This window comes from Poromitra crassiceps, assembly GCF_964638095.1.
Source record: "Poromitra crassiceps genome assembly, chromosome: 13".
Lineage (NCBI taxonomy): Eukaryota > Metazoa > Chordata > Actinopteri > Beryciformes > Melamphaidae > Poromitra > Poromitra crassiceps.
This window is the reverse complement of record NC_139644.1, coordinates 31,344,619-31,368,616: the sequence shown is the minus strand read 5'-3', so window position 1 is coordinate 31,368,616 and position 23,998 is coordinate 31,344,619. Positions and strand designations below refer to the sequence as shown.

At 47.3% G+C, this 23,998-nt stretch overlaps 1 protein-coding gene across 1 annotated transcript in view; it reads left to right on the top strand.

The window, feature by feature from the left end:
- The window catches only part of LOC310788484 (E3 ubiquitin-protein ligase SMURF2-like), an 83,347-nt gene that overhangs the window by 56,866 nt on the left and 2,483 nt on the right, over positions 1–23,998 (top strand). The window contains exons 10-18 of the mRNA XM_083650030.1: positions 2,589–2,747; positions 2,894–2,950; positions 12,717–12,918; positions 15,110–15,213; positions 15,374–15,488; positions 16,579–16,757; positions 17,787–18,045; positions 19,898–20,099; positions 22,825–22,900. Of these exons, the coding sequence (XP_083506156.1) occupies positions 2,589–2,747; positions 2,894–2,950; positions 12,717–12,918; positions 15,110–15,213; positions 15,374–15,488; positions 16,579–16,757; positions 17,787–18,045; positions 19,898–20,099; positions 22,825–22,900 (1,353 nt within the window). The remainder of the gene's footprint in view (positions 1–2,588; positions 2,748–2,893; positions 2,951–12,716; positions 12,919–15,109; positions 15,214–15,373; positions 15,489–16,578; positions 16,758–17,786; positions 18,046–19,897; positions 20,100–22,824; positions 22,901–23,998) is intronic.

Genomic DNA, 23,998 nt, shown 5'->3' with positions numbered 1-23,998 from the left:
TGGCCGTGTCTGCGGCGGGAAGCAGGTGGGGTATGAGGTATCCTCATCGCTGCACTAGTGCGCCTGTTTAAGGTGCCTGTTTGGGGGGATAGCGTCATCTTCCCGTGCTCTACGTCTTGCTGGTGAAACCCCTCGCTGTACGTGTGCTAGTCAACAGCTCTCCCCAGATCGGACAGAGAGATGGAGCAACGACCGGGGACAGCAGGGGGAATCGACCAAGTACAATGGAGGAGAAGATAGGAGAAAAATCTGATGGGGAAAAAGGGGCTATCTATTGCAGATAGTGTGATAAGCTATGTAGAGTTTTTATTTATATGTTTTCTGTTTCTTTTGCAATGGGTGTGTGTGACTTTTAACTCTTCAGATGACAGTCGTGACACTGAGAAGAAAAGTGTCTTCCCTGTTGTCAATTACAAGTTTAGGCTCATTATTTCTTCGGCACACATGAGAGAGCTGTGACAAATGTCTGAAAAAGCTTATTTTCACCGTTGTCAAGTGACAGCTTGATTGCAAGGTTAGCCAGTTAGCTTGAAGTTACAATTACCCGCCACAAACATTTGAACAGTCTGGTGGCTCCGTGGTCTAAGACGCATACCCATGTCACCAGCGATGGTTCAAATCTTCTCCCAGTCTTTCCTGTCTCTCCAATTTTAACTGTTGAGATGTTTGGCAACAGATGCCCAAAAAATAAAATCAATAAAAAAGAACACTGCTGCACCCAGGAATTGACCCAGAGCAACCAGTGTGGGTTCTGCAACCTCCGAAATATTGACATGCTAAATAAAGGTCCAGAAACTCAGCACAGTGGCTCTGTCACTTCACAGCAAGAAGGAGCCAGTTTGCTTCCCAGCCCTCTCTGTGTGCAGTCTGCTCCTCAGCCCCGGCCCTCTCTGTGTGCAGTCTGCTCCTCAGCCCCGGCCCTCTCTGTGTGCAGTCTGCTCCTCAGCCCCGGCCCTCTCTGTGTGCAGTCTGCTCCTCAGCCCCGGCCCTCTCTGTGTGCAGTCTGCTCCTCAGCCCCGGCCCTCTCTGTGTGCAGTCTGCGTGGGGTTCCTCTCACATTCCAAAGACATACAAGTCAGACGGATTGGAGACTCTAAATATTCCCATAGATTTAGTGTCTATGTGTGTTCGCCCTGTGACGGACGACCAACCTGACCAGAGTGTTTCCCTGTGTTCTGCCCAATATATGCTGCGATAGGCTTCCTGTACTCTGATTGCCCTCTGACCTTCTTTACCAACCGCCATAGTTGGGTGGAAGAGCACCACTTCACTGACATAGCCCATAGCTTGTGTCATGGCCGCTTCTTAGCCTGATCCCCTTGTAGTCTGCAGTAAACCTGCAGTTGATTACTAGGCTGACATGCTATGAGGAGAGCCATGTCACGGGGCTCTGGGAGCGATTGGGTATCCTGAGTCCTCTGGCACGAGCACTGACGGACCTCAACCCCATCAGCAGCACACAGGTCTCAATCAGTCAACCCAGAGGCTGCCGGGCCCTACTCACTCAGGCATGTGTGTCCTATTGATTACCACACTCCCAGAGGAACGCACGCGCACAAGCAGACACGCGCACAAGCAACGCACGTGCACAAGCAACGCAGTGCACAAGCAACGCACGCGCACAAGCAGACACGTGCACAAGCAGACACGTGCACAAGCAACGCAACGCGCACAAGCAGACACGTGCACAAGCAGACACGCGCACAAGCAACGCACCGCGCACAAGCAATGCAGTGCACGTGCACAAGCAACGCAGTGCACGCGCACAAGCAACGCAGTGCACGCGCAATGCAGTGCACGTGCACAAGCAATGCAGTGCACATGCACAAGCAACGCAGTGCACATGCACAAGCAACGCAGTGCACATGCACAAGCAACGCACGCGCACAAGCAGACACGCGCACAAAGCAACGCACGTGCACAAGCAGACGTGTGTTTGCACCGCAGACACGCGCACAAGCAACGCACGTGCACAAGCAGACGTGCGTTTGCACCACAGACAACACACACGTGCTCCAGTGCACTCCAGACACAATCAATAAAACATGACTGATAATACCTGGCCACCGCTATCTTGCTTTCTATCAGTACGCGTGATGGATGGTATTTTCATTGCTTTTGATACTAGCCTAGCGCTCACGGCGCCACGCCTTAGCGAGCGCTCTTCAGACAGCGCTAGCGTTAGCATAATATGGCGGAGCTGCTGCCAGGCCTCTCATCGGCTCTTGAGGCTCTGGTCCCTTTTGGCTCTGACCCTGCAGAACAGAGAAGTCGGCGCCAGCATCGCGAGGCTGCTGTCACTTCTGAACCTTCTCCTCTCCGTGGATTCCAGCCCAACGGGGTTGCGGGGCAGCAGTAAATAATTTAGATGGGAGGAAGGAGAAAAATAGAATAAAAGTGATTTCTCAGACATCTTGGAATCTTCAGCCCAGTTAGTCAGTGCTTTGGTATGTTTTATACCTAGAATGTGATGTGTTCTCTCTCTCTCCTTCCTTTGCATCTGCCATCTCCCCCCCACGTTCTTGTGCACCACAGTATATCTGCTCTAGTTTAATGTATGTCGTGTGCATTTCTCTCGCACTTGTCAGAGATCTGAGTAATGTGAACTGCGAGGAGCTGGGTCCGCTGCCCCCCGGCTGGGAGATCCGGAACACCGCCACCGGCAGGGTCTACTTTGTGGACCACAACAACCGAACCACGCAGTTCACAGACCCGCGCCTCTCCGCCAACCTGCATCTGGTCCTCAAGTGAGTTCCTCTTAACCCTCGAGCCAGAAAAAGTCCACTAAACAGTGACATGAATTTGACAGTGACGCAAAGAAATGAAGGCCTATTGTCAGACTGCTGTGTGTTTCTGTAACCGACTCCCTTTCTCTGTGTTTCTCTGCCTGTAGTCCGAGCCCCAATGGTTCTCGAGGAGGCATCGAAAGTCAGAATAGTCAGAATGTCAGGTAAGACTTGGACTCCATGCCAGTAGTCGTCATTGTACACAGACAGGAACACACTCTCGCGCGCACACACACACACACACACACACACACACACACACACACACACACACACACACACTCGCAGACATACACTCCCCCTCCCCCCCTGTGAATGTTTTACAGTGGGGTCCTGTGCCAAGGTGTGTTGGCCACCTGTAGACATTCAGCACTCAGAGCAGCCCTTCTGCTGAGCACACACACACACACACACACACACACACACACAGTCTCCGCACACCCAGATCTGAATTCCTCAGCCAGCCCCGGCAGAGGTTTTGATCATGAAGAAATTTTAGCACACAATCCGTCACAAGGCTGCCTTTGGCCAGACATCAGATAGAGGAGTGGAAACCCAGGCTGTTATGTGTGTGTGTGTGTGTGTGTGTGTGTGTGTGTGTGTGTGTGTGTGTGTGTGTGTGTCTGTGTCTGTGTCTGTCTGTCTGTCTGTGTATGTGTGTCTGTGGCTGAGGAGCGTCTTACGTGCAGGAAACACCGCATACATTTGATGCCCAAGTCAATGAATGAACGTGTGTATGCATGTGCGTGTGCATGTGTGCGTGCGTGCGTGTGGGTACATGCCTCTGCTCCGGCTCTGAGCCTGCCTGCCTGCGTGCGTGGATGCACGTGTTTTTGGACTTCTTCCCCTCGCGCAGCTGTTCAAACACATTCCGTGTTGCGATAGCCGCAGAATTACCCATAGCCATATTAGCCATAGGTCGTTGCTGTGTGAAGGTGGAGCGGCGGACGGGTGCCTTGGTGGGCCTCCTCTGTCTGACCTCATTCCTCCTCCGTGCAGAGGGGAGACGGAATGCATCGACGGGCAGATCGGGTTTCTTTTTTTCCTGTTCTGACAGATCAAAGAAGCTGTTTGGGATTTTGTATTCGTTTTGCTTTCCCTCCATCTGCGGCCCTCTCCAAAGTCTTATAAAAACCTGGCCTGGCACGCCACATGCCTTTTTAATGTAGGAATTCTGTCTTAAGCACAATTATGCCCATGTGTGAAAACCTTGTGCATCGGATTTCTGTTCTATAAATATGTTAGGTAAGATAATTAGTGCACATCAAAGCCAGGAAGCGGCTGTTTTAAGTCATTTCAGAGGAATAGTTGTTTCGCCGGTTTCTTCCTCGCTGTAGCTGCTGTTAGTAGGATGAAAGGGTACAACTGTGTGCATGAAGCCCCAGGTTTATTCTGCAGTGAGAGACCTTTGACTCTGACATAGATGAACCTGAGTGATCTGTGTGTGTGTGTGTGTGTGTGTGTGTGTGTGCGTTAATCTAACCACACATTGCAGGGTGCTGTAGAGTGTGCTAAGTCGCGGGGTTGTCAATAGCTCAAGGACCTTGGCCTCAGATTTGTGAACTAACTGCTTCATTAAATGTGGATGACCATGGGTCAAGTCCAGCCTGGCCGGATCCATTCTGATTCCATTACCGCTGTGTTACACTGCCTTTTCTCTTGTGGCGTGTGGCCTAACTGAGCAGTCAGTAGCTCTGAAGCTGTGGCGTGTGGCCTAACTGAGCAGTCAGTAGCTCTGAAGCTGTGGCGTGTGGCCTAACTGAGCAGTCAGTAGCTCTGAAGCTGTGGCCTAACTGAGCAGTCAGTAGCTCTGAAGCTGTGGCGTGTGGCCTAACTGAGCAGTCAGTAGCTCTGAAGCTGTGGCGTGTGGCCTAACTGAGCAGTCAGTAGCTCTGAAGCTGTGGCGTGTGGCCTAACTGAGCAGTCAGTAGCTCTGAAGCTGTGGCTGGTGGCCTAACTGAGCGGTCAGTAGCTCTGAAGCTGTGGCTGGTGGCCTAACTGAGCAGTCAGTAGCTCTGAAGCTGCTTCCTTGCAGAAAAGGACTGGGTTTTGGAGTGACTTTCCCGCTAGCGACAAAACCTCTGGAAAAGATATCAGTCGTCGTGGCTTTCCATCAAAACATCTGCCTTTTATCAAGGCATGGATTTCAGAAATTCTCACCCCTAACTCGCCGTCATCCCACAAAAATGTTTGATATATATTATGGCCGTCAAAGTGTTAGTTTATTGCACTTTTTATTTGCTAAAGACATTGCCTGAGCGGCCAGAGCACGGTTTTGGTTAGACTCCCCCTGTGATGTCGCAATCTCCTCCTGAATCCAAGCCCCCCCGACTGGTCAAGGTCACTGTACAATAGGTAACCTAATCTGTCTGGCTTTAAGACCTGGCTGCACAACTGCCCTCTGTGCTCTCTTGCATGAGAACGCCACTATATTATCATCTCCCACCACTGAGGGCCTTTGTAGCACAAAGAGCGCCGCTGACTTTATTAGTGACCCGTCTCTGCGTCTCGAGCGTCTTCAGGTAACAATCGCCAGAGGTCCACTCACCAGGAAGCAGCTGGAGAGGGAAGAAAGAACGACGGGGCGTGTCTGTGAGATAGAGAGAGCCAGAGAGACAGTGATGTCTGTGAGAGAGAGAGAGAGACAGTGATGTCTGTGAGAGAGAGAGAGAGAGAGAGAGACAGTGATGTCTGTGAGAGAGAGAGCCAGAGAGACAGTGATGTCTGTGAGAAAGAGAGCCAGAGAGACAGTGATGTCTGTGAGAGAGAGAGAGAGAGAGAGAGAGAGAGAGAGACAGTGATGTCTGTGAGAGAGAGAGAGAGCCAGAGAGACAGTGATGTCTGTGAGAGAGAGAGAGAGCCAGAGAGACAGTGATGTCTGTGAGAGAGAGAGAGACAGTGATGTCTGTGAGAGAGAGAGAGAGAGACAGTGATGTCTGTGAGAGAGAGAGCCAGAGAGACAGTGATGTCTGTGAGAGAGAGAGAGAGAGAGACAGTGATGTCTGAGAGAGAGAGAGAGAGAGAGAGAGACAGTGATGTCTGTGAGAGAGAGAGAGAGCCAGAGAGACAGTGATGTCTGTGAGAGAGAGAGAGACAGTGATGTCTGTGAGAGAGAGAGAGAACCAGAGAGACAGTGATGTCTGTGAGAGAGAGAGCCAGAGAGACAGTGATGTCTGTGAGAGAGAGAGAGACAGTGATGTCTGTGAGAGAGAGAGAGAACCAGAGAGACAGTGATGTCTGTGAGAGAGAGCGAGAGAGACAATGCAGGAATGTTTGATTCATGGGGAAACGTGCAGGAAGAGATGCTGCCTGTGTCCCTCACCACCCCCACCCACCCCCTCTGAGCTATCTCCCCCCCTCTGAGCTGTCCTGGATGTTTGGGTGCTGTCTGTCGGGGAGGCTGCCCTTCCTGTCCTGCCCCCTCTCCCTCTCCCTCTCCCTCTCCCTCTCCCTCTCCCTCTCCCTCTCCCTCTCCCTCTCCCTCTCCCTCCCCCTCTCCCTCTCCCTCTCCCTCTCCCTCCCCCTCTTGAGTCTAGTCTGCAGGAAATAAAGGGATTCAAGACGACTGCTTCAGTGTCCTCTGGGGCCCTGTGGCTTGTTCTGCGATAGCAGGAAGTGGTCGTGGAGCCAGGCTCAATTCTGCCGGGGGAACCGGGCAAAGAGATCAGCAACCCAAATGCAGTCACTTTGTTTGGAGCAAGCCGTCACTACACATTGTGGTAGAGAAGAATGCGAGCCATTGGGGTGGATGCTGGAGGGTGCCAAACTTGAGCTAAATTTACTTTTGACGACTGTATTCTGTCGGGTGTGGGAGTGAATTGGCTGCCCGCCTGCTGTGGTTCCAGACAGAACTTGATTGTCGATTTCCTGAAAATCAGTGGTTTGATCAAATGGATGCATAATGCGCTTTTGGCGGGGGCTATAAAACCAGCCTGTGTGAACACTCGTTGATTTATTGATTTAATTTTTTTACTTAAAAATCACTCCGTATTGGAGGCTGTAATTCATAGTATTCCCATGATGTCACGCATTTCCGACCAATATGGTCCTTTACCATATACACAGCTCACTGGCTGTGGCTGTCATTTGATTTGAATCAGATGTTGATTTATTGCAATCACCTTTTATTTTCCTAGCAAGATGGCCGTAAGGTGATGTAACCAAATACTATGAATATACACATATACATATACATACATATACATACAACACACACACACACACACACAGCGATAGATCTATGCTCCCGCCACCCTCTGTGGTCGGCTATAGAGTCTGGTGTTTATGACCCTGCTAAGGGCAGAGCGTGCTGCTACGCCCCCCTCAGGGCAGAGCGTGCTGCTACTCCCCGTTCAAGTGCAAAAGGCCAATGTGCAAATAATCCTTTAGTGTTGGCCCCATAAAGGGTCTTTTGAGTGTGTGTGTGTGTGTGTGTGTGTGTGTGTGTGTGTGTGTGTGTGTGTGCGCGCGTGTGTGCGCATGCGTGCGTGCGTGAGTGCGTGAGTGTGTGAGTGTGTGTCAGTGTGTGTGTGTGTGCGTGTGTGTCCCCTCCCCACTGTTCCAGCCTCTGAGGACTCATGTACTTCCCCAGCACAGCCCCTGTACTGCTTCAGATGTTGTATTCTCCATCCAGAGGTCTGTGCCAGAGTCAAGAACCTTGCCAACATGAACCACAGATCATGTTTACAGCCCCACTTTTGATACTGTGATTACTCGCTTATTTGTTGCTGTATTATAGATGGTGATATCGAATCTATATAAAACAATGTGCTTAAAATTCTTTATTTTTTTACCAATAAAAAAAATCTGTTAGCCCCCCCCCTTTTTTTGTGGCCATACTTTGTTTTGTTTAAAGTTTATTTTCAGGCATTTTGAAAGGAAAGTTGGGAGAAAAAGGAATTTCCACAATGCTCAAAGTACATGTTATGCTCCTTAGCCTGCAGAGTCACAAGGACACCCACTTTATCTCTGACAAGGCCGACAATATTCTCCTCCTCTCAAGCCAAACGTCTGCTCTGTTCAGAATGCACCAGCGCTGTGCCTCTGAGGCCCCGTCCAGACCTGGCATTTAAATGCCCCAGTTCTGAACTTTGGCGCTCTGATCTCAGTAAAGTACAGGTCTGAACGCACCAATGCTCATTTGAGATCTGATCGCCTCAGGCCACCTTCGGAGGTGGCCTGGGCCACATGTGGCTGGATTCTCGTGTGTGTCTGAACAGCAATGTGACCTAGGAGGCATTAAGGACCGCCTACTCTACTGACAACCTCTGCATAACAAAGGGAATCCTGGGTCAGTTAATGACATCATTGTGCAATTCTCTCCTAACATTGATTAGTTCTGAGCTCAAATTAAACGGTAATCAGCTCTGGGAGACCTTACTTTTGTAATACACTATACTGACTATAGAATAAAACATGCTATTTTTTATTATTTATAGAGAAAATAAATAGATTTACTTAAAAAAGAAAGTGAAAAATAATGTTGCAAAAGCAGTTAGGCTATATAAGATGTTATTAGGCTATTCTGGTTCACAAACTATATTATAATTTTCCTTTTAAATGGTTAAATTTTAAATTAGTGCAATTAAGAAAATATATTTTGTTAAATGGTCCAACATGCGCCCAGCTAAATAAATTAACTCTGTGGTAAATGTAGGGCTCTATTTTCCCACAGGCCTTAGGCGCAGAAACTGGCCTTAAACGCAAAAAAAACGTGCCTTGCGCCTGCCTCGGGAAGATAGCAACATGGTTTTAGGCCACGAAATGCGCTGTACGCCAAACAGGCATGGCGCAGTGCCAGAATAGGCCAGAATGGGCGTTTCGGCCTTAAATACTGGCCTAACGATATCTTCCCCCCTGGCGTTAATTTAGCGCTTTGCGCTTTTGAAAACCAGGCCTTATTCAGTGCGCCGCGGATATTCCATGCACAGCTTCTGCTCTGCTGATCTCAGTTTGTCCCCCTCTCTCTCTCTCACTCCCTCGCTCAGACAGGCACAAGTCCGAAGTTGTTATACCGTACATAGTATAACAACATGACAGTTTTTTATAACATGACAGTTTTGAGCCTGTGACATTCAGAGGCTGTTGCATCATCCTACCTGTGCAGTGGGGGAGAAGAAAAGGCGAGAGAAAACAAGATAATTCTGCCAAAACAAATATTCACTGCCTGGCTTCCCTACCAAAGCCACAAATGTGAAATCTCCCAGCATGCATTGGGCTAATACATTTCGATAAATAAATAGCAACCAAATGAGCCGAAATAGATAGAAAGGTAGATCTAAATAATGTGTAATGTTAACACAACCTGCAATTGTAGAACATTTCAATATTGGACCAAATAAAACATTGAAATCAAAACACAACCCTATGTGAAACATACATACATACATACAGATTTAACGTGATTTAGATGAGTGACAGTGTAACGCGGTTCTACTGTCATGTCCTACTGTGATGTCCGCTCCAATAAATTGGCCCTACTTCACATTTAGTTTTACAATAAAAACACATTTATGCAATGACTTTACATAATGTAGGCTATATTTATGTGCATCATCCTACCTGTGCAGCAGGGGAGAAGAAAAGGTAGCAAAACGATATAATTCTGGACAAACTTTCACCAATCTAATCTCATCATGACATAGAGATAGGCTATATTTTTCTAGCTGATGCGTTTAGAACATTCTTTTCACTTTGATCTTGCTATAGTGTAGCGTATTTACATGCTTGCAGTATTTAAACTGCGGTTAGATTGATTATAGATTACCAGCTCAGTGGCCTTGTGGTCTGAGTGTCCGCCCTGAGACTGGGAGGTCGTGAGTTCGATCCCCGGCCGAGTCATACCAAAGACTATAAAAATGGGACCCATTGCCTCCCTGCTTGGCACTCAGCATCAAAGGGTTGGAATTGGGGGGTTAAATCACCATGTGATTCCCGAGCGCGGCGCACGCTGCCGCTCACCGCTCCCCCAGGGGATGGGTCAAATGCGGAGAACAAATTTCACACATTGTGTGACAATCAGTGGGACTTTACCTTTACTTTACCTTTAGATTGGTTTGAGAAACATAATAATATGGAATAATAGCCTATATATGGAGACAGACAGAGGGGATAAAAGGGAGGGGGGGAGATCAGAGCCCTCGGCTTTTCTGAAGCCGGACTGGATCACTCCGTGGAATTGGAGCTTAAAAGTGAAGCTTGTGATTCGTTTACTGCACTTCCCCAATGAGCAGATTGTGCATAATTTTACGCTTAAAAGGCGTGGTTATAATGCTTAAGGCCACCTGTTGCGCCGACACCAAAATATCGAGTGCGCTGGTCCACACCCACTAATCTGGGCTGCGCCTGGCACTAAGCGCAGTTTATAGGCCGATGCAACGATAGAGCCCGTAATGTCCACGCTCGGTGTCTACCTTAATTGCGTCAGACCGAGAACATTTAAATGAAAAATCTGGACCGTCATGTATGATCTTCATGGTGGATGGGATGAAGAAAAGGCAAAAAATTGACATAATCAGAAGGGGAAAAAACAGGTAACATTACTGAGCCAACGAATATCTTCTCTTGTAACGTGTACGGTAACACCGGTGTTGTTACGCGTTTTTAACCGACAGGAAGATTTCTGCATTGTGGCAACCCTGATACCCATCGAATAAGTCAGTAATAATTGAAGCTGTAACGTTTCTATAATAATTCAATGTTATTAATTGTCAAACAAAAAAGCCAAAGGAGCCAGCACTGTATTTTTATGCAGCATTACTATGGGTTTATTTGCATATGGGGCGGGGAAGTGACATCTGATCACAAGAAGCATTCATGGAGACACATTCTAATGCCAGGTGTGAACAGATGCACTTAGAGCTGGCCACTTGTGATCGGATCACCCAAGACACATGTTAATACCAGGTGTGCACAGGGCCTGAGAGACAGCCCCAGTGACCCCACACACTGCCTCAAGTGGACTCGATGAGTCAAAAGCAACAGAGAATCTATTTACACGTTCCTGCCTCGGCCACATTCTGCTGCTCCCCCGTATAAAGCAACCATCTCTCTGTGTGAGACCACCATGGGGCCCGTGCCAGGTGGGGAGGAGGAGAGCCAAAGATTTACGTGTGTGTGTGTGTGTGTGTGTGTGTGTGTGTGAGAGTGAGTGAGAGAGAGAGAGAATATGTGTGTGTGTGAGAGAGAGAAGAGTGTGTGTCTGCGCGCGTGCACAAGTGAGTGCGAGTATTGTGTGAGTCTTACCTCCAGTAATCTTACCTCCACCTATGTCTGTCTGTCTCCGTGGGGGCTGAGGCAGTCTGTCTCCACGGGCCTAAGACAGTCTGTCTCCACGGGCCTGAGACAGTCTGTCTCCACGGAGCTGAGGCAGTCTGTCTCCACGGGGCTGAGACAGTCTGTCTCCACGGGGCTGAGGCAGTCTGTCTCCACGGGCCTGAGACAGTCTGTCTCCACGGGCCTGAGACAGTCTGTCTCCACGGAGCTGAGGCAGTCTGTCTCCACGGGGCTGATACAGTCTGTCTCCGCGGGGCTGAGGCAGTCTGTCTCCACGTGGCTGAGACAGTCTGTCTCCACGGGGCATCTGTCTCCGTGGGGGCTGAGGCAGTCTGTCTCCACGGGGCTGAGGCAGTCTGTCCCCACGGGGCTGAGGCAGTCTGTCTCCACGGGGCTGAGACAGTCTGTCTCCACGGGGCTGAGACAGTCTGTCTCTACGGGGCTGAGGCAGTCTGTCTCCGTGGGGGCTGAGACAGTCTGTCTCCACGGGGCTGAGGCAGTCTGTCTCCATGGGGGCTGAGGCAGTCTGTCTCCACGGGGCTGATACAGTCTGTCTCCACGGGGCTGAGGCAGTCTGTCTCCACGGGGCTGAGGCAGTCTGTCTCCACGGGGCTGATACAGTCTGTCTCCACGGGGCTGAGGCAGTCTGTCTCCACGGGGCTGATACAGTCTGTCATCGTCTGGGCTGAGGCAGTCTGTCTCCACGGGGCTGAGGCAGTCTGTCTCCGTGGGGCTGAGACAGTCTGTCTCCACGGGGCTGAGGCAGTCTGTCTCCACGGGGCTGAGGCAGTCTGTCTCCGCGGGGCTGAGACAGTCTGTCTCCACGGGGCTGAGACAGTCTGTCTCCACGGGGCTGAGACAGTCTGTCTCAATGGGGCTGAGACAGCTGTTTGACTTGATGTGCTTCCCAGATGACCTCAGTGTGTTTACCTCCACTTCTCTCCAGTCAGCACAGAACAGACAGAACTCCTGCTTGCAGAAAGCCTGCAGTTTCTTGGCTTTGCTTGTGTTATTTTTGCACAGGCGCTTGCTTACTTTTGTCCTACAAGTGGCTTGTTTTTGTTTATGGGTGCACACAGGGTTCACACTGGTCCTTGAAATCCGTGAAAGTTTGTGAATGTGAGGGTGGGGGGGCATCAAGTCCTTCAAAGTTTTTGAAAATGGACATACAATAGACATGGGTCAATGAAAGTGCTTGAGTTTATTTTGTGCAAGAATACAAATTGAAGTTCTTTTGATTCTTAATTTTAATGACACATTGAAGCCTCTCTCTTTTTAATTGTCCGTGAGCGTCTGTAAAGGCCTGCTGGTTCTCATTATAAAAATCCTCAGTGTTGTAACGGTAATTAACCTTGATCCAAACTGTTGTAACAGTGATTAACCTTGATCCAAACTGTTGTAACAGTGATTAACCTTGATCCGTGTCTTAAATTATGCCGTGTTGGGAATTGGGCCTGGAAAGTCCTTGATTCTGATGTTTAAGAAGGTGTGGGAACCCTGCTGGTACATCATTAAGATGCACTTTTTTAATTTCCCCCCATCTCTCTCCCTGTCATCCTCTCTCTACGTCCCTGTCTGTGCCCCCCCCCCCCCCCCCCCTCTCTCTCTCTCTCTCTCTCTCTCTCTCTCTCTCTGTCTCTCTCTCACTCCCCTCAGCCGTCAGAACCAGCTGAAGGACCAGCCCCCTCAGGCTCTGGTGTCGCCCATTCAGCTCCCAGAGGAGGCGGAGTGCCTCACGGTGCCCAAATACAAGAGGGACCTGGTCCAGAAGCTCAAGATCCTCCGCCAGGAACTGTCCCAACAGCAGCCCCAGGCCGGCCACTGCCGCATCGAGGTGTCCCGCGAGGAGATCTTCGAGGTGAGGGCGGGAAGATCCAGGCGGAGACAGGCTTGCTCAATCTTGCCCTAATGTGATCTGTATCCGCACAGAGGTGCACAAGGCTAGCCAGTTATTAACCATAGGTAGCAGGCGCTAGATGAGGTACATCGTTTACAGTATCCCAAATGGAAATTCAATTCATCTCAGCAGCGACACACTTGAAACCAAATAAAATCCATAGTTTTTTTTATAATAAAGCTAATAAAATATATTAAATACAAATTACATTATTTGCCCCACTGCACTCTCACCTGAACCATTAACACATGAGCATGTGACACAGTAACTACAATAAGCCACTTATTACTTACGCACAGTGAGCAATAAACAGCAGTTATATGTTCTCCCTCCCGTTACAAAGAACAGACATTGGTAAATGGTAAATGGACTGTATTTATAGAGCGCATTTTATATAGTCTATCGACTACCCAAAGCGCTTTTACATGAATACCTCACATTCACCCATTCACACACCGACGGCATCTGCTCGTCGGGAGCAGTTAGGGGTTCAGTGTCTTGCTCAAGGACACTTCGGCACACTGCCGGGAGGAGCCAGCCTCGAACCGGGAACCTTCCGATTCCCAGGCGACAGCTCTACCTCCTGAGCTAATGCCGCACATTGGTGCATGCTGCTTACCAGGCAAGTGAAGCCAACAGCACAATATCATTCTTTCAGGCCTGCGGAGCTGCTTGCTTGTCATTTTTCCAACTTATTTATAGACTAACCCGAGTTCTCTTCAACATTATCTAAAGGTTCAAGAGTTATTTTCCCATCTTCTTGTCTACTCCCATCCATGGCAGCTTGGCTGTGAGAATTATTTCACACACACACACACACACACACACACACACACACACACACGCGCGCGTTTCTATGATGTGCGAAGGCAGTCTGTTCAAAATCTAAAGCAGACCTCTTGTTTGAAATAAGGATTTTCTCAAGTCCATTTTCTCAGTGGGGGAGTTTTGTGCATCTAGGAGGTGCAGGGCCTTCAGCAGAGGAGGTGCAGGGCCTTCAGCAGAGCAACAACACCTGCAACAGACTACATGACCCTCGTAAAATATGCAATGGAATGTGCTGGAACAGCCACGTCTGTTAATCTGAACGAAGACATTTTTGTTGGCTGATCTCAATGTGAGAGAGTCGGGAAGGGGGGGGGGGGTGAGAGAGAGAGGACGTCTTGAGGTTGAGCGAGACATAGCTTCTCCAGACCAGCTGAAGCATTCATGTATGACTGAATAGGCAAGTGTTAGCTGGTGGACTGTCACAGCTGTCTTTCTGTCTACTTTTTGGTGTAGATAAGACATTCTCATTTCTCCCTTGGCACCTCTTGAGTTGTCTTCTGTATCTGGAGGGCATAGCAGAACCTGGCAGGCAAAGAGGCCGTGTTATTATAGTCTTATGGCTGTGTTTATTATAACTGCTCCTAATCCACTTTAAATGAACCTCCCCCTGATGCTGTGAGCCGTCTGCACGTGGGCTGAACACTGATTGAGGTGGAGAGATCTCAGCCTCGCAGCGGAGAACCCAGTGCCTTATGCAACAGGTTGCTGGAAACACTACTGCCTCATCTGTCGGAAAACCGCTCCAGTAAAGAACATCTTGGTTCTGAGCAGTTTCCACTACTTTTTCCTGTCCCGTAGTGATCGACTTCAGTCTGTTTAGGATTGTCTCGACCTTTGGTAAAAAAAAAAGTGTTGTATGTTCAAGCTGATGATTTGTCAATGTTTCCCACAGTGCAGCACTGGTACCGGTCGCTCTCTCACAGCACCTCCAGGTTGCGTAAGGTTCTGGTACCGGTCGCTCTCTCGCAGCACCTCCACGTTGCGTAAGGTTTGGGGGGCCTCTTGCTGGCTCTCCATGTCCTGATACTGGAGATAAAGGGGCTTCCCACTCAGGTTGCTTTCATATGGGTAAGCATGGCAGCAGCAGCTGGGGCGCTCAGTTCTACATGACAGCACAGGAATGTGTGTTCTTTGGCGGCGACGTCCTCTGAGCCAGGGAGCCTCACGTAGACGTTACAGCCAGGACGTGAGCCAGGGAGCCTCACGTAGACGTTACAGCCAGGACTCTAGCATGAACCTTATAGACCATGGGGCAAACAGATAAGGTTATTATTATTATTATTATTGTTGTGTTTGATGTGGTGTGTGTGTTTTTCTGTTGCAGGAGTCGTACCGACAGGTGATGAAGATGAGGCCGAAGGACTTGTGGAAGAGACTGATGGTGAAGTTCAGAGGAGAAGAGGGGCTTGACTATGGAGGAGTGGCCAGGTAAGAAGCCATAGCAAAATGGAACACAGTACATGGAACACCTCAGACTGTAAACACTACATCACTTTTTACATTGAGGTCTGCCTCCTAGTGGTGAATTGCCATAGTACCCAGTACTTCCTCCCTATTTTCTGTGCTGAACTTTGTGTACTTTGAGCAGGGAGTGGCTCTATCTGCTGTCGCATGAGATGCTCAACCCATACTACGGCCTGTTCCAGTACTCCCGTGATGACATCTACACACTGCAGATTAACCCCGACTCTGCTGTCAACCCTGTGAGTCACAGACACTACTGACAACACACAGACACTACTGACAACACACAGACACTACTCAGTGACAACACAGACACTACTGACAACACACAAACACTACTGACAACACACAGACTGGCCCAACAAACGGCCCGATAATCCTGTAGCAGATCAAATGTTCTGTGTTGCACCCAAAGGCTCTCTGGGCCTAAAATGTGTTTTGCACAGTGACTCCCAGAACTGCATGCGCATCTCATTTCCCAGATATATGGCGAATGTCGTAGAATGGGTAATTCTCCTGTGATATTGGCCGTAATATTTACTCATCATCACCAGAAAGAAAGGAATATGCTGTTAATGGACCAGATTTTAATTTTAAGATTGTCGACTTTTCAAAAGTTTGCTTAGAAGTTGTGCAAAACCTGAATGGAAATGTGGCTATAGACAGCTTAGGCCGTATCCTTTTATTTTGCACAACTTCACCCTTTGTGTTTGTTTGGCCCGGCATCCACTTAACCACTGCTCTCAGGCCAGCAGAGATGCTCTCCTGGATAGGCTCCTCAGATGAGTACTACTGCTCTCAGGCCAGCAGAGATGCTCTCCTGGATAGGCTCCTCAGATGAGTACCACTGCTCTCAGGCCAGCAGAGATGCTCTCCTGGATAGGCTCATCAGATGAGTACCACTGCTCTCAGGCCAGCAGAGATGCTCTCCTGGATAGGCTCCTCAGATGAGTACCACTGCTCTCAGGCCAGCAGAGATGCTCTCCTGGATAGGCTCCTCAGATGAGTGAAGCAACAGTTTAACTGTTCTGTGGAGACCCCACTGTTAAGTTATTTACTGCTTTTATCATTTAGGATCGGTTCAGTCTATCAAAAGGGAATTTTGGTTTTACGATTGCAATGAATTTATATTCTGATGTCCACCTCTTGAGTAATAATTGGAGGCATAGTGCAATAAATTCCGTGACATTTAATATAGTCTGGATGAGGACTGAGTCACACATTAAACACTCACTGAGGCCCCTACAGTGGGTAATTTAGTTCAGATGTATATACAGCAAAGAAGCAAGGTTAATTCAGAAACTAAAGATGTTTCTCTCTCCTCTTTAGGAACACTTGTCGTACTTCCACTTTGTGGGCCGTATCATGGGCATGGCAGTGTTCCATGGCCACTACATAGACGGAGGCTTTACCCTACCCTTCTACAAACAGCTGCTGGGTAAACCCATCACCCTGGACGACATGGAGTCTGTTGACCCAGACCTGCACAACAGCCTTGTCTGGATCCTGTACGTGCACTAGAAGATCAAACATACAAATGCTTTTATTGACTTTTACATGTGAATGAAATCAGAAAGTGGAGGATTTACAAAGCAAGATAAGCAAGGGCGATATATATATATATTCTGTTATACCATGTGAGTTCCTATCAATGTATTTTTATCACTTGATGCAGGTATGACTGCAAAGTCAAAGGTGTGCTGTGCAAAGTCCTTGCTACACAACATAACACACATAGCATTATGCTCCCCATTTCTATGCACCACGGATACAAGCTACACTGTTAGTAATAGTACTCTTTTTTACTTGCTAAAGAAAATTTAGCAAATTCATAAACATTCAAAAACATACGACATGCATTTAGCTATTTACCAGCTGACCGATTGTTTGGCCGTCATCAAAACCTATGACTTGTATACTATGACGACAGCACCCCCCAGGGGCTTTGAACACGACTTACATCAGTGGTTTCCAACCATGTGCCATCCAGCCATGTGTATGCAGGTTTTCATTCAAACCAAACTAGAGCTGCAATGATTAATCGATTGTCAACTATTAAATTCATTCTCAACTATTATGATAATCGATTACCGTAATCGGTTTGAGTCATTTTTTAAGGAGGGAAAAAAAGTCAAAATTATTTCATTCCAGCGTGAATATTTTCTGGTTTCTTTACTCCTCTATCACAATAAACCACAATAAACTGAATATCTTTGGTTTGAGGACAAAACAAAGACACTTGAAGGTGTCATCTTAGGCTTTGGGAAACATTGATTGGCATTTTCACCATTTTCTGGATTTTTTTATACCAAGCAACTAATCAATTTATGGAATGATCGACCGATTAATCTACAATAAAAGTAATCCTTAGTTGTAGCCCTAAACCACACACTACACCAGCTGATCTCACCAATTGGCACAACCAGAGAGGAGCTACTGATCGGTGAACCTAGTTGCTGTAGTTTTTGCCCAGAATGAACTTGTTATTGCCCTTTTAATCATAATCCTTTCAAATCCAAATATCAACCTCTTTACAGGGACAATGACATCACAGGTGTGCTGGACCACACCTTCTGCGTGGAGCACAATGCCTATGGGGAGATCATCCAGCATGAGCTTAAGCCCAACGGGAAGAGCATCGCCGTCAGCCAGGACACCAAGAAAGAGTACGTCCGCCTCTACGTCAACTGGCGCTTCCTGCGGGGCATCGAGGCCCAGTTCCTGGCTCTGCAGAAAGGCTTCAATGAGGTCATCCCCCAACACCTGCTCAAGGCCTTCGATGAGAAGGAGCTAGAGGTACTTGCTGCATTTCATGTTTATTTTATTTTATTTTATTTTGTTGTATTTTATTTTCCTTTATACTCGGAAAACTCATTGAGGACAAATTCTCATTTAGATGCTTTATTTTCCCTCACAGGACTTTCATACCATAGACGCAATCGTGGCATTGCGCAGAGCAAAGCCATTGTTTTCAATGGACGAGGCAGCGCTCTCCTAAACAGCTGTGCAAAGCAATGTGCACCACTTTGATATTTCACCAGGTTTTGCGCCCAAAGTTCGACTATATTGAACTTTAACCCCCAAATACGCTGACCTCTACAAGGCGCATCCAATGGTATTCTGACATTTACAGGAGGATGAAATTTTGTAGGTGCCGGAGCACCAGGGAAAATAACTGCATTAAAATAAAAACATATTGGAGCCTCAACCTGGCCAAACAGTCACAGCCATGGTAGATAATATCCGAAAGGATGGGGAGACCAAGTTAGAATTATATTTTGTTATTTCTATATTCGAAAGAAGCCTAGTTAGCATCACTGTTGAATTATTTAACCTGCTTTGAATGATGTTAAGACCTGAAGGCGTTAACATAGCTCAATATTCATGTCATTAATAAATTGATCTAAATTTTAGATTCTAATTAAATAACTAAACTAACCCCCATAGGCTGTTGAAATTGTTTAATAAGCTGCTGGAAAGGTGAAAATATGTTTCTGTAGTTTAACGAGGTTCCAGCTTTACCTCAAGCAAAATATTTGCATTGCCGCTTCTGGTGTGACAGCCCTGTCATTCTGCGTTACATCCAGTGGGCAAGCCCACCCCTTCCCTCAGATGATGCGGAAGTGAATTGAAAAACTGTAGTTCCTCGAATGGCCACTAGGCGTCGGGGGCAGTAGGCATCCCCCCCATGTTAAAATGGACGACTTTGTAACAGGATTAAACATCTTTACAGTGAAGGGCAAAACATAGTTTTGGTCTATTCACCTCATTCACCACGCCCACTTTTTCTCTCTTCCGCGTTAGATGCAATTGTATTTGTTCTTCCGGTTCAGCGCTAGTTGACGGCCAATTTCAAAACAAAACGTCACTATGAATGAAGTTTGGCAACATTCAGAAGCGACACTGCGGCCAACTTCAGTTACATGTTCATAGCGTTACTGCTGCGAGGAGCCGATGGCTGTACCCGGTCGGCATTTAACGTTAGTTACAAAAGCAGGTCGACAGTGTTTTCTCACTGCCAGTAGCCTACAGTAGGGTTTGACACATAGCTAGTCCGACTGGTCAGCACAGCCAGCGCTCCCAGTCTTCGCTGCTCATTAAATATTTCCAAATAGGCGTTATTCTGATAAACTGGTCACATGTTACGTTCTCACCCGAAAAAATATTAAAACTCTAAAACTGTTTTTTTTTTTAAACTGTTTGCTTGAAAACAGATTCTTGTCCAGTCTAAAAATGACTACGGTAGGCGTAATCTACTTCCGTGTCTAAAACGGAAAGACGATTACAAAATGACGACATGCAGAAGCGTCCTTATATGGACAAAGAATAAGGTGAATATAGCTTGGTGTAAAATAGATGATAGAAAAGGGGGTGATTGACAGATCGACTGTCCAGTGATCACACAGCTTTCCGATCACGGACCAATAGCAGGCAGAGCTGCGGCTCTGGGAAACTCCCATCTCACGTGAGGTGCGGAAGGACTCAACCCATTCCCTCCCACTCTGCTGACGAAAAATCAAGATGGTGACGGCCAATGTTTGAACTCCGCCAGGGAGAAGAAATTTAATGGGATAGCTACGTCCATATTATTTATGTCTATGGTTACATCTCAGTGCATGAATCCTCCCCTTCCTTTCTTTACCTCTAGCTGATTGTCTGTGGCCTGGGTAAAATCGACATCAACGACTGGAAGTCTAACACCCGGCTGAAGCACTGCACACTGGACAGCAACATTGTCAAATGGTTCTGGAAGGCTGTGGAGTCGTACGATGAGGAGCGCAGGGCTCGGCTGCTGCAGTTTGTCACCGGTTCCTCCAGGGTCCCTCTGCAAGGCTTCAAGGCCCTGCAAGGTAATAACACATTCTGTATGCTTTGTCAACTAATACACATTGCAGTTGTTAACCCCAGGAAATACACGGATCAACTGTCAATGTCAAAGAGTTGAAGTTGATATATTGCGGTGGTGGCAACAGAAAAGCTAATAAAACCTATTACCATTTTACAAATGAAGGAATTGATGGCTAACCTTGCCAGGCAGCTCGATTCGCATGAGATCATGAGCTCACAATCACATGACAAATCCGTCTCGCCACGCTCCAATCTATTGGTTTGAATCTGAACCACCAGTGTTTTATACCAATCAGTGTCCAGAGACAGCTACGGGCGGGCTTTAGGTGTGACGCCTGCCAGAGTGAGCCCATGATACACATGATAGACAGATGGTTCATCCAATCACCTGCCAGGTATTTTTTGAAAGTTCCTGCCCTTTGAAATGGTTTCCCGACCGGTTAGGTGAAAACAATCCATCTGGCAGCGTCAGGTTAATTGATGCAAAGAAAACAAAATCAAAATGGTCAGTGTTAGTAGTTGCGTGATGTTTTTGTTTGGTGATAAATACAATCATCTTCAACTGCATGATGATGATGATGCTCCAGAACAATCGCCGTGTTCGGAATGGTTCACTCATTCACTGACTCACCATTCCCCATGTAGTGTTGATCATATAGGGAACTATATGGGGAACGATCAAATGAGTTTCGGACACTACACAGATGTTTTTTCTGAAGATCATTGCGTCACAAGATGCGCCATCTTGCTAAAAAACGCTCTCCTTCGGTAAAGACGGCCGCATTGCATTGTGGTATACCAGTGAAAATGTAGGGTACATTCACTGTTCACTAGAAGTCGCTGTGCATTGTGGGTATTTTATAGTGGACTATATAGTGAATCAAACTAACAGTTGAGAATTTGGACACTATAAAAAAATGTCAAACACACTAAATAGTCCACTATTTCTGTCATAGGGACCGATTCCAAACAGGGCTAATGTCTGGATCAACATGCTTTCTTCCCCCATGTTTAACACGTGCTTCTGATGACATCACAAGGTGACTGCCCATTAGAAACAAGTGCTCGTTAATAAAAGTACACTGTCCATGGTCTGCTGTGAATGGTAGGGACATTCCTGTTATGTATGAGGCTTGGTGTGAATTGCCGCACATGGGTAGGACCCAGATCAGCATATTGAGAAGGCTAACGGTGTCAGACTCCTACTGCGTGAAGGAGAGGCGGAGCCGTCTGTCCAGTTCCTCGCCTCCCCATTCACCAGCTCTCTGGCGGCACAATCGGGAGGCTGTGTGGATAGTGTTGCTTGTTCCGCTAGCGAGCGTGTATGGGATGCTTTGCCTCTGTGAGTGTCTCTCTGTCTCTCGGTTCCTCTGGACTCAGATGAACCCTGAGTGAGTGCAGTGGTTCAGTGGGTCCACGCTGGCAGACAGTCCTGCCCAGAGACAGAGCACCTAGGCACGTGGAGCGCGTCGTGATTCACTGGCTCTTCCTGTCTGACAGTCAGTCAGCGCCCCTCCACACCCTGCATAACATGGCCGTCCTTCCCCGGTCAAAACATCACCAGAGGGCCCAAAAACAACATAGACGAACTCCATGCACTCACAATGACTACACACTGGGCCAGATGTGTAAGATATTGCTTTGATTCCAATAGTAGTCGCTTTAAAATGAACTGTTGTCCTAAAATGTTGGCTGCCCTTATGACTTGAAGAAATGTAGCATTGGTGGTAAATAAATATATTGCTGCCTGTTGGCAGAGAAGAATAGCATGGCTGTTTCACCTGCTTGTTGGAGCACTTGGAGCCATCTGAATATTTCATGAAAAGAATGAGGTCATCTTCAATAATAGAAAATCTGTCATACAGCAAGAAGACGTAGCACCACTAAAGACCAATGTCCACCAGCTGCGCTCCGGCCCCTGCGGCTACGGTAATAGACCTGCACCCATGTAATCTTGTCAGACGCATGCGGATCTGGGAATATTTTGCCGATCTGCATGCGTTGCCCATCTATTCCACGGGCGAGAGTCTGTTCCGGCAGCCGCACCGCAGCTGGTGGACATTGGGCTTCACAGTGAGCTTTTAGTTTCGAGGTAAGCACAGAAAGGGCCACAAAATTTGGTGTGATTTGTAAACATGTCGCTGATGTGAATTTCTAAGTGCCAAAACGGCTACAGAGTTTCATTTTACACAAGCACAATGCACCATAATGATAGTGACGGCAGTCCTCTCACGTTTGGTTTTCTTCCTTTATCGTTTGATTATAGCTACACCTACTGTTAAGATGTAGGTCAACCCATCGATTATTTAATGCCATGTTTCCGTCGGGTGTAAGTACAGGATCTCAAATGATCGTTTAGTCCTACTGTATTAGAAGGTGGATGAATGGACAACATAAATATTATGCCCTCTGAACTTACATGAAACATAAAAAATGACACTGGGTCTACAATGACAATATAGATGGCCTCACTATGACAGCCAACATGTTTGCACAGATTTCCATCTGCCCTCATTGACTGAAAAGTCTGCACACACAGGAAGCATCGTTTGTGTGGAGGTAGATGTAAGCACATTTTCAAATCACATTTGCTTTCTGTCAATCTCAAACTGGATGGAAACATGTATACCTTTATATGTCTGGCCCCTTCTGTTGAATGCTGACCGCGCTTCACCGTCTGTCTGTCTTCTGTTGTTCTTTTATAGTAACTGTTGTTTTTTTATACAGGTGCTGCCGGCCCACGGCTCTTTACCATCCACCAGATTGATGCCAGCACCAACAACCTGCCCAAAGCCCACACCTGGTGAGCCATCTGGCCATACTAGACTAGACTACTTTCCAATCCTCGGGCACAATACATGCCTTTGACCCCATTTACACCTGCTATTAAAAAGTGATCTGTATCCAGATATGTTATACTGATAATAAACGATCCAATCTTGCCTTTGCGTTTACACCTGGTATTTTGAATGCGTTCTCGTTATCCTCATTGAGAATCGGCTCTCGCATATAGAGACACTGCGGAGGGCGTCATCATTCAGATACCACGCCCAAAACGGGGGAAAACACAAACTCCCGTCCAATCCTGGCGTTCTCCTATGTCGCGTGCATGGTCGGGTGTTGCACACAAAGATCTATACGGAAGATGAACACTACAACTTACTTCATTGACAGCAACATCCACATTTTTCTTCTCGCCAATTCTCAATGGCTTCCTTGTTTTGCTCGGGAGTACAAAAAAACTTTAATTGGCAATTTTTTACATTTGTTGTCTCCGCAGCCGACCACACAACAGCTTTTAGCTATGTTTAATTCAAGGAATATGGCGCTGGTGTGTGGAAGTGAACGGAGAGCTTTCCCCTGTGATGGGCGTGGCCTATTTCATGCAGTGTCTCTATACAGTACCTGTCATAGCCTCAGAGCACAATGCGACTATTTCAACAGAAAAGGTTGCCACTCAGTTGTGCTTCAAGCTCTTGTTGACCACCAGTATAGGTGATTATTATATATTATTACTATAAATAGTGATCGAAATAGTATATAACACAGCTATTTGTATAACCTAAACAAATCCATATACTAGACCGCACACACACAACTCCTGCCACTGCCTGATGCGCTACAAAGATGATTAAGGAGGAGGAAAGCGGTGTTAAAATGTAAAATATGTACATTTATTGGTCGGAGAAAAAAGAGTGACACATCACAAATCCACGTCTCCTATGTTTGGGATGCCAGCATGTTGTACGGATTGCGTTTTCACCTACCTAAGATCCAAACACAGTGTGAGCCAAACTACCTCCAAATGTGGTCAGGGCAGATCCAATCACATTCCGATGTCTCATTTTATACCTTGCATAAACATGCTTTTTTCCTTATCCGGATAACGTGTCCGGATACA